At 50.9% G+C, this 10,650-nt stretch overlaps 1 protein-coding gene across 3 annotated transcripts; it reads left to right on the top strand.

Annotated features, from left to right (window-relative positions):
- The first annotated feature begins 662 nt into the window (after positions 1-662).
- On the top strand, positions 663-10,235 carry Snx20 (sorting nexin 20). Of its 3 annotated transcripts, XM_011248503.3 has the most exons (5): positions 663-810; positions 4,889-5,027; positions 6,731-6,882; positions 8,969-9,369; positions 9,442-10,235. In XM_011248503.3, exons 2-5 carry the CDS (start codon positions 4,907-4,909, stop codon positions 9,635-9,637), a joined length of 870 nt encoding a protein of 289 aa, XP_011246805.1. In that variant the 5' UTR covers positions 663-810; positions 4,889-4,906; the 3' UTR covers positions 9,638-10,235. The 3 variants fall into 3 exon arrangements, with proteins under 3 accessions (XP_011246805.1, XP_006531434.1, NP_082116.1); XM_006531371.3 differs by having other exon boundaries at positions 665-810; positions 4,894-5,027; positions 8,969-10,235; NM_027840.3 differs by having other exon boundaries at positions 668-810; positions 8,969-9,968.
- The last annotated feature ends 415 nt before the right edge of the window (positions 10,236-10,650 follow it).

The raw sequence follows: 10,650 nt of genomic DNA, 5'->3' as shown, positions 1-10,650 counted from the left end.
TTCTGTGTCAGGCACTGGCTCCGCATCCCACCAGCTCCATGCACCAAACCTCAGTTCTCCAGCTTGTCAACAGAACACGAAGGGCCCCATTATGCCTAGCTCATAGCTAGGATAATAACTATTAAAAGAATGTATCCCCAAATCCTCATGTTAGACTGAGATCCCTAACATAATGGGTTTGGGAGGTAGGGTCTTCTGAGAGTTGACTGTCATAAGGACAGTCTTCATAAAGGGATTTATGCTGTAACTGTGAAACTGGGGTGCATAAGGTAAGCTTTCTCTTGTCTGTCCACCTCCTACCATGGCATGTCACATGCGGCAGGACAGCCCTCACAGACACTACCAGTGTGCTCTTGCATGTTCCGGATCCAGAGCTATAAACTAAATAAACTTTCGTGTGTGTGATTTTTTTTCCTTCAGTTTATCGTCTTCTGTCATTGCCACAGAAAAGGACTAAAACAAAGGACTTTGAAATGAATTCTCCAAATGCCAGCTATCGTTCGGGTGTCTAATACGTATCAAGCTGCTTAAAGCTGCTGTGAAGTTAAACTGTCCTCCTGTTGGTGGCCTTGACCCACGTGGCCTGTATGATGTACTGCAGATATTTGTCTAGGAGGTTCAATGTACATCTTTCAGCAACCAATAAGCTGGGGCCCCTGAAGGAGATCACTCAGCCCATTTCCTGTTTTCAAAAGGAGAACTCAGGATTGCGGCAGACATTCAGCCATCTAGTTGGACCTTGCAAAAAGAGATCGGACTGGGGCATGTGACTCTCCTGGACCCCGAACCCACAAAGCCTGAAGATCCCAGGTCAGTCAGTGTTTGACCCCAAGCGTAGCTGGCTTCTGCGCCCTGAGACCCAGTGATGTCCTTGAGAGGCCCTCTAGGAACTCCCTGGGTACTGGTTAGGAGGGACCAAGGGTGGTGAGAGTATGGGCTGTCCTTAGAAACTGGGGCCAAACCCACCTCCAACCTCTAAGCCTGACTCCTTTTGCAATGCCAGGCACTGGTCCTGTTCCTGGGAACAAGTCCAGGCTTGTATTTCTCAAAGGGTGGACCCTGTAGCCGAGTAAGAATCCGGAGCCCACCCCAGCTCTGTCTGGGTGTTGTGGGGTAGGCAGCCTGCTTGCCTTAGAGCTCCTAACACTTCCTCTCCCCAGTCCCAGTGGGGATTCTGATGTGCACACCCAACTGAGAGCGCTTCCAGCGGCAAGCTCCACAGAGAAGCACCCAGGGGTCCCATGGTGCTCAGGGCAGGTGGAGCCTTGGCTGGCCCTTCAATGGAGACCTGAGGAGGCTGCCCTACAAAGAAAGGAGACTTAAACTCAAACTCCCGCAGCCAGGGCTGCCGCTCCCTGTCCTTCCTTTCCTTCCTTCCTCCTCCTCTTTGAATGGGTGCCTCTCAGTTCTTCTGTCTTATGGGCAAGGGCTTTTACTATATTCTACCAGATTTTCATTAGCCACCCCCCACAACCTTCCCCCTGCCCCCGAGAAAGGTGGCCTCGGCTCTACAAGTGGCCCTGTGTATGAAGGAGGAGGACTGAAGAGGGCAGGGCCCCTTGAAGTGGGGAACAAGAGCCAAGGCTCCCGGAAAATGAAGATTGTCATGCACAGAAGATAGTAAGGGGTGGAGGGGTGGGAGCCTGCGACTCTGCTCTGTCCTCTGGGCCAAGTCCAGTCCCAACATCTGCAGTGCTTTGTTCTGATGGCTAGAAATCTTTCCCACTGAGGGTGTGGAGTGATAAGGCAGCCCTCAGAACCCTCTGTCCCCAAGGAGCTTAGCAGCTGGGCGTAGTGGCGCAGGCCTTTGATCCCAGCACTTGGGAGGCAGAGGCAGGCAGATTTCTGAGTTCGAGGCCAGCCTGGTCTACAGAGTGAGTTCCAGGACAGCCAGGGCTATACAGAGAAACTCTGTCTCAAAAAACTAAAAAAACAAAAAACCAAGGAGCTTAGCAAAAGGATCAATTGCCCACAGGGGGAAACTGAGGCTTGGATGTGTTTGGGAAACTGTCAACATATCATCTTTATCTACTTGTCTTTAAATGGGTCACTCCCAGCCTGTCCTGTAAGAGGACAGGAACAGCTTTGGTTGTGGCTTTGAGTTTTATTCTAAGCCTCGGTTTCATGCCAGTTTTTGAATGGTTTACCAGAGCACGCAGCACGGGCACATTTCTGCGGTCTTCCGAAGCCCCATGGAAGAAGTTCCCTGCAGATCTGGAAAGGCCTGGACCACTAGGGCCAGTTCCACAAGCCACCACTCACTTCACAGACAAAATCATAGGGAGAGTACAGAGTGCCCATAGGAAACACTACATCTCCATTCGGTAAAATAGGCCCCCTTGGCATACCTGTAGTCCCAGCCCTAGGGAGGCAAAGACAGGAAGATTATGACTTCCGGGCAGCTTGGGCTACATAGTGAAGCACTATCTCAAAAAACAAAAGCAAGCAAACAAATAAAACCCCCTGTTAAATATGACAGCCTATGGACTACCTACTATCTTGCTTTAGCACTTAGCACAGTGGTTCTCAACCTATGGGTTGTGACCCCCCCCCATAGGGGTCACAGTCAGATATCCTAAATATCAGATATTTATATTAGAATTCCTAACAGTAGCAAAATGACAGTTGTGAAGTAACATCAAAATAATTTTAGGGTTGGGGAGTCACCACGACTTGAGGTATTGTATCAAAGGGTCACAGCATTGGGAGGTTGAGAACTTAGCAGAACATGAGGGACCCATCCCATCAACACTTAACAGTGTGATAAGGCTTATAGCCACCCTTCCCAAAAAAGGAAAGGGAGAGATGGAAAACAGAAGATAATAAATGACGTGCCCAGGGGCTGCAATCAGTCAGAATGGGGGTCATGCCTCCTGACTCCTCCACGAGGCTGAGAGGTTAGCAGGTCACACAAGCTATTGAGTACCCAAGCATATACAGCACTGGTCCAGCCGGGACCCTGTTCTGTGCCTCAGTTTACCCACCTCCTGTCACTGTGAGGCCTGATGGAGGGTTTCTGATGATACTTAATGAACCGCTGATTAGATGCCACTCAGAAAATAGTCCCTTCCACCTGCCATATGAAGAACAGCCCCTGAGGCACAGGCTAAAGCCTCCCCTAGGCCAGACTAACTCAAAGAGAGGATGTGATGACATCATTGCACTTCCTCTTGGTTCCTGTGCTATGATGCTTAATCTTGCCAACTTAACTGGACTTACAATACCCTGGGAGCCGAGAGAAGTCGACCTCTGTGTGCGTCTGTGCGCTGTTTCCGCAGATGACTAAGTTAAGGGGAAGACCCACCCTGAATGTGGATAGTACCATGCCAAAGGCTTGGAGGAAAGAGGAAAGTGTGGTTCAGTGAGCTGGCTTTGCAGGTAAAGCCATTTGCCACTGAGCCTCATGACCTGAGTTGCAGCCCCGTGACCTGTGTGGTAGAAGGAAGGAATGTACTCCTGCAGCTGTCATATGACCTCCATACTCTTCATGAGCTGAGGGACATGCACAGGCATGAGCGAGCATGCATGCGTGCACACACACACACACACACACACACACACACACACACACACACACACACACACACACACACGTTAAAAACAAGGGAAACAAGGGAAATGCCTCTATAAATGCAGGCATGTTCTCTCCGGTCCCCCTCCTCTTCCCTTCCTCTTTCCTCTTTGCTTCCCCGCCACCTGGAGGTGAGCTGCTGTGCTCTGCCCATGTCCTCCCCGCCTCCATGAGCTGAAACCTGAAAATGAACATAATAAAGCCTTCAGCTGTTGATGCCTGGAATTCTGTCAGAAAACCTAACACATGTGCCCAAGACAGTGTCCAGCCGTTTGTTCCTCTGAGAGAATGTCTTATTTCTCGTCTCCTAATGTGCAGCTATCTGTAAAAAGCACACCCTTCTAGAGTTATTTATTTCATTTGTATTCCTCAAACACCTAATGCATGTCAGATCCTAGTAACAGAGAGGACTGTGCAGTCCCTGTTGTGTGAAGAGCCCCGAGTCCAAGCTGTATGGGGTAGGCCTATGGTAATCCTCATACCAGCCTGTGAAGGTAATTCTGATATTGTACCCATTTTATAAGACTCTGAGGCACAGAGGAGGGTAAACTGACAGTTATCAAGGCATCCATTTACTTCTGTGTACAGACTGGACTCCAGAAGCCTGCTGGCCTGCTGCCTGCCTGCTGCCCGCTTCCGATCAGAGCAGATTCTGTAGTCGGCCAATTTGGGCTTGTGTCCCTGCCCCAACCCCAGCCCTGGCTGGCAGGCAGCTCTCAGTTCCTTACCACAAAGTGAGAATAGAAAGAGTCCCTGCAGGGGAGGGTGGTCACATTGGGAACATGCAAAGAGGCATCCCTGGCCTGCACATCTTAGACGCAGTTCTCCCTTGCTCCTCTGTACCAATGGTGAGACCTCAGGCTAGACCTGCTTCCTTACCTGTTATCTGGCAGTAATGCCAAAGTTTTGTGGGTGTTCTTTAAAAAATGAAGTATGAGGCGCCAGATGAGATGAACTGGGCATATTAAATATTTGCTTAAAGGTAGATAGATGGAGAGGGGTGCACTGTAATATAAAGCTGAGTGGTGGGACATTTATCTGGACTAGCCAGTACGCTTCACCCAGGTCATCTCTAATGATGGTGCTGTCACTTGACAGTATTTCCTGTGAAATCCAGAGCAACTGTATACTGCATGGAGCACAACCATAACTCAGGATCTGTCTGTCCATTACAGGAGAGGGCTAGGTTTGATCTGGCTGGGTGGGTAACAGGGGACACAGCAAGGCATCATTGTCATTCCTCCCTGCCTGCCAGCATGGAATCCTTAGCATTCCTGCAGGAGCCCCAGTGTGAGCTGGCTCTCTTCTCTCTTGTAGCTCAGGTAGCCTTGGAGCATGGCAAGTCCAGAGCATCCTGGGAGCCCTGGCTGGAGAGGACCCATAAACCAATGCAGAACAAGGACCAGACAGGAAGTATTGCCCCCAGGCCCAGACCTCCCATGTCCAGGACCAGAAGGTAAACTGGAGGGTTTGTGTTCTGTGAGGGAGGTGGGCATTAGCAGACATTTGAAGCACTTCAGTGGTTGTACGGAGGTAGCCAGGCAGCTGTCTTAACTGGGGTCACCTTAACCTAAGCACAAGGATTTGGTGCATGCTCATTACGTGGGAGATGATCCTCGGAGACAGAGCAGATTGGGAACAAGAGCAGCCTCCTGTATAGGGGGTGGGTGATCACATGACTAGGGTAGGTGACTGTGACTCAGGCTGGATGGGGGCTCATGGGAAAGTGTAAAGAACATACCTGAGTTGTGCATCCAAGGACAAAGAAGCCAAAGATTGTCCAACATCCCTTTCTTTCTGCAAGTGCTAAGGGAGACACCTGGCCATGTTGCTGTAGTCCTAGAAAGGCCCTAGGGTCCTGAGTTATAGGTGCTTTCCTTAGAAGCCAATGGCATTTTCCAGAACAGTGGCTGCCAGGGGGTGTGGCCTGGCACTGACAGTATCTGCTATAGTGCCATCTCCTGGAATCATCTCTCTTTACACTCATTTAAGATGGATCTGCTGAAGCCTGGGGTGTGCCATGCATGACAAGTAGACTGATCACTTTCCTGGCCTCCAAGCTCAGAAGAGAGACATTGGTGAAAAAGAATTGTAGATGTGCCAGGAAAAGTCTACTGGAACAAAATGGGAAGCACTCACTCCAGTATCAAAATGGGGTGAGGCAGGGGAGTGACATGAGTGTCAGGTGGTACAAGATAAGGACGTTCCAGGCCTGTGCCTCTTGCAATAAGTGAACAATCCTTTATGCAATTGTGTTGGAAAAAAAAATCTAAACAGATTCTCAGAAAGGTGTGGGACTCAAGTGAGGTTTAGGAAATACTGTGGGGAGCTGGGTGGTGGTGGTGCACGCCTTTAATCCCAGTACTAGGGAGGCAGAGGCAGGCGGATCTCTGTGAATTGGAGGCCAGCCCGGTCTACAGAGAAAGTTCTAGGACAGCTAGGCTAAACAGAGAAACCCTGTCTCAAGACAAAACAAGACAAGACAAGACAAGACAAGACAAGACAAGACAAGACAAGACAAGACAAGACAAGACAAGACAAGACAAGACAAGACAAGACAAGACAGAACAGAACAGAACAGAACAGAACAAAACAAAACAAAACAAAACAAAACAAAACAAAACAAAACAAAACAAAACAAAACAAAACACCACTGTTGGTTTTCAGACAAGGAATCAGGAATTCAGAGCCGAGAAAGGCAGCTGCACCCTGAGATAAAGTGTTTGTGTAGTCAGAGCCTCCCAGGCTCAGGCTGAAATACGACTTCCTCAGGGCTTCCCCTGCACACTGATGTGCCCTAAGGAGCTCCATGGCCCCAAGTCAGTGCCCTAGGGAGTACATGGGTGTGGGCCCTGCTTGGCAGGAGCACATGATTACAAAATGGTCCATCAGCAGGCCGGATGTGTACAGACTGGATCCTACCCCACAGTGCACTTCATAATAATAAGAAGCAGTCGGAGTGTTGGATTGAGGTCAATACACAAGGTAGTTTCACAGGGGTCTAGCTGATGTCCCCACAGGGAGGGTGGCAGGAAGGGATAGATAAACTCTTCCAGAACTCTGATATCCATTCCATCCCACGCCTCCAGTCATCTCCTTCCATCCCTGGCCTGCAGGGCACTTCAGAATACAGATTCTTTAAAGGCAATGTCTTTCCAGAAGCCCAAGATGGCCCCAGCTCTAACTCCAGCATGACCACAAGGGAACTCCAGGAACACTGGCAGAAGGAGAAGAGCCGCTGGAAACATGTCAGGCTGCTCTTTGAGATCGCCTCAGCCCGCATAGAGGAGAGGAAAGTCTCCAAGTTTGTGGTAAGCAGAGCTTAGAATGATGGGGCTCCTCCCATCAGTCACCTCCTGCGTGGTCGGGGAAGGCCTTGGGAGATCACAGCTTTCCACTTCTAATATGGCACACTAACTCACAGTCTTCCAGAGAAAGGGAGGTTGCACGGTCCCACATGAAGGTAGGGTGCCACGAGGACTGTGAGTCATGTTCCCATGATGCCAGGTGTCAGTCATCTGCACCCCTTCACACCCCTTCTCTGCTGATTCTGAAATCTCCTTTAATTGTTAATATGTTTCTGGCTTTTTATTTGACTTGCTTTTAAAATACATGTCAGGGAAAGATCAGTTTCACAGGACATTAAGAAAAAAAAAAAAACAATTACAAAAGTAAACCCAAAAGAAAGCTGAGCTCTGTTATTTAATTCTAGCTGCTAGTCCTGGTTTGTGGGGAGTTCCCAATGGGAGTGCCGTCTGAGTGAGATTGGCCTGTTCTAGGAAGATGGACGAGTAATACCAAGTATTCCCACCTCACTGGGACCTGTGAGGTCCCACTCACCACTCCTCCTTACTGGGACCAGTACAGTTACCATAGCTACCAGCTTGTACTGGGTACAGCTCTCCCTCGAATCAATGAGTTCACTCAGCTATTTAACCCTCGTGCAGAAGACAGGAACTATTCCTATCCTGTTGTGTTGTATAAACCGGAGGTACAGTGCAGCAGCAGGAGGGAGGACCTCCGTGGGCCCATGTTCAGGAGTCTCCTGAACAATCAGCTGTTTGACAGGCCTAATACAAAAGCAAGTTTGTTGAGGGAAGGGGATATGGAAAAGGGGTAGAGGTAGGGAAAGGAGGGGGACAGAGAAGGACAGAAAGTGAGAGAGACTGAGAGACATAGAGAAAGACAATGAAAAAGAGGGGGGAGAGCAAGGGAGCTGGGGTGCAAGAAATCTTCTTATAGCCTGGCTGGTACCTGGCTTGCAGCCCCCACAAGCTGTTACTAGGTAGCTGTTTGGACGGAGCCTAGAAGAATTGCCAACACATCCTCAAGTTAAAGATGAGACAACTGAAGCTCAAGGAGGTTAAATTCCCAATCTAAGACCAATGCGTTATGCCTGAAACAAATGCTCAGGTGTTCCAGATGGGCCCTTCCTGACTCCAGCCCACGCTTCCCAATTTAGGACACGGAGCCCCAGTTTTTGATGATAAAAAGCCAAGAGAGACACCAGCCCCATCAGCAACTCCCGGTGCCTTTTCTTCCAAGGTGCATCTAAGCACTGCTATTCTAGAGCCAACATTTGCCAGGGACCGCCTTTCTACCTTTACTCATAGTACAGCAGGAGAGTAGGTGTGCCTGTGTGTGCGCGTATGTGTGTGTGTGTGCGCGTGTGTGAGAGTGTGAGATGAACTTCAAAGTATGCTATGTGTATGCGTGAAAATGGCAGAGGGCCAGCCAGATGGCTCAGCCTGTACAAGCACCTACTGCCAAGCCTGTCCACCTGACTTTGACACCCAGAAGCCACATGCTGGAAAATGAGAACCAACTCTCACAAGTTGTCCTCTGATCTACACAAACCACACACACACACCGCAGACACATGTAAAAATGTTTTTTAAAGAAAATGTAAAAGGTAATATTATTACTTCGTACAAAATGTGACTTTAAAAATGGCACAGGGGCAGGTGTGTAGAGGGAGAGGGGGAAAGGAGACACTGTTGCCAAGCAGGGCACGCCTACAACCGCAGAATTTGCAAGACTAAGGCTGGAATATCAGGGTCCATCTGTAAACTACAAGGCTAGTTCATATTTCAAAAACAGATGGCCTGGGACAGGGGAGGGGAAAGGATTGTGGGAGAGGGTACAAGGAGGGGGCGGTGAGCGGGATTTAAAGTGAGTAATTAAAAAGGAAAAAAAATTAAATTAAATTTAAAATAACCAAATGACCTGGGGCGAGGCTGTATAGCTCAATGGCAGACCACTTGCCAGACTTGTGCACGGTCCCTGGGTTCCAGCCCCAGCAGGGTTGAGCGCGTGCGCGTGCACACAGCCGCGGGGGTGCGGGTGCGGCGCGCACTCAGGCTGTCCTGAGGCTCATCCTCTCCGGTCTGCCTGCAGATGTACCAAGTCGTGGTCATCCAGACCGGGAGCTTCGACAGCGACAAGGCGGTGGTGGAACGGCGCTACTCGGACTTCGAGAGGCTGCAGAAGGCCCTCCTCAAGCGCTTCGGGCCGGAGCTGGAGGACGTGGCGTTCCCGCGGAAGCGCCTGACCGGGAACCTGTCGGCCGAGACCATCTGCGAGCGGCGCCGGGAGCTGCGCGAGTACCTGCGGCTGCTTTACGCCGTGCGCGCCGTGCGCCGCTCGCGCGAGTTCCTCGACTTCCTCACGCGGCCCGAGCTGCGCGAGGCCTTCGGCTGCCTGCGCGCCGGCCAGTACGCGCGCGCGCTCGAGCTGCTGGGCCGCGCGCTGCCGCTGCAGGAGAAGCTGACGGCGCACTGCCCGAGCGCCGCCGTGCCCGCGCTTTGCGCCGCGCTCGTCTGCTTGCGCGACCTCGAGCGGCCGGCCGAGGCCTTCGCAGTCGGCGAGCGCGCGCTGCGATGCCTGCGGACGCGCGAGAACCACCGCTACTACGCGCCACTGCTGGACGCCATGGTGCGCCTGGCCTACGCGCTGGGCAAGGACTTCGCGGCGCTGCAGAGCCGCCTGGACGAGAACCAGCTCCGGAGGCCCACGCACAGGGACGCCACCCTGAAGGAGCTCACGGTGCGGGAGTATCTGTCCTGAGGCGGCCCGACAGGTGCCCTGGCATCCAGGCTGCGCAGACAGTGTCGTGGGTCGCCATCGCCTGGGGGCTTTGCTGGACGGCTTTGGACAAGCCTGGCTTGAGGGGCTCCTGGGACCTCTGGAAGAGCCATCTTGTGACCCTTGAGTGCCAGGTTCTCTAAATCCTAAGCCGACAAGCTCAGCTATCAAAACTTTGCAAGTACTATGGACCTTACGTGCCATCTCGGAATGGGAAGGACTTGCCTACCGCACAGAATGTGTTCAAGGCCAGCCTAAAAAGTTTGCTGAGACTGGCTCCAAATAAAGAGGTCTGAGGATGTGACTTAATGGCACAGTGCTTGTGAGACTCCATTGCTTCAATCTAAAGTACTACCAAAAAAGAAAAAGAAGCACCTATTTTTGTAGACAGCCAGAGGAGAAATTTACACAAACATGCAATGCACTTCCTTAAAGACTACCCCCTCCTATAGCCCCAGATCTTCCCTTCGCTCCTGTACCCCACCCCCCAATCAGTTGCAAGTATTTGCATCCATTAACCCACAGACCTAGTTCCTCCTTTTGGTGTCACGCTTTCAGTAAAACAAGCTCTTCAGGGGAAGCCTGCAGGATGGAGAGTATATGATTCTTTGAAGTTACAAGGATGCTGGGAAGTCAGGTGTGGTAGACGAGGAGGGGAGGGTAGAAACTTACTATATCCAAATATGGTGTCTGCAGGCAGCCCCTTTGGGAAGTACTTATTATTACACCAGAGCATGAGGAGACCATATAACTGCACTGGTGACCTCGTTCGAGGAGCCTACCTGTTGTGTCTTGCCTTGTGATTCCCTGCTCAGCCTTGGGACTCTTGAGTCCCACCATTTAGAAGGCTCTTATCCTGCACAGGCCCTTAACTTTGGACTTCCAGAACCAAGTGCTGAATAAGCCCCTGTTCTTTAGGAATGATGCGGTCCATAGTATCCAGCTATGAAACAGAAAATGGGCCAAGTCTTAGACATGCCACGCCCTGCAGCTGA

Source organism: Mus musculus, chromosome 8 (assembly GCF_000001635.26).
Source record: "Mus musculus strain C57BL/6J chromosome 8, GRCm38.p6 C57BL/6J".
Classification (NCBI taxonomy): domain Eukaryota; kingdom Metazoa; phylum Chordata; class Mammalia; order Rodentia; family Muridae; genus Mus; species Mus musculus.
Note: the sequence above shows the minus strand (reverse complement) of the source record. Positions and strands in the feature narration are given on the sequence as shown.

Coding starts and splice junctions, on each gene's coding strand:
- Snx20 (XM_006531371.3), top strand. CDS start 4,907: ATGGCAAGTCCAGAGCATCCTGGGAGCCCTGGCTGGAGAGGACCCATA. Junction 5,028..6,730: donor CCCATGTCCAGGACCAGAAG/GTAAACTGGAGG, acceptor ATGTCTTTCCAG/AAGCCCAAGATGGCCCCAGC. Junction 6,883..8,968: donor GGAAAGTCTCCAAGTTTGTG/GTAAGCAGAGCT, acceptor GTCTGCCTGCAG/ATGTACCAAGTCGTGGTCAT.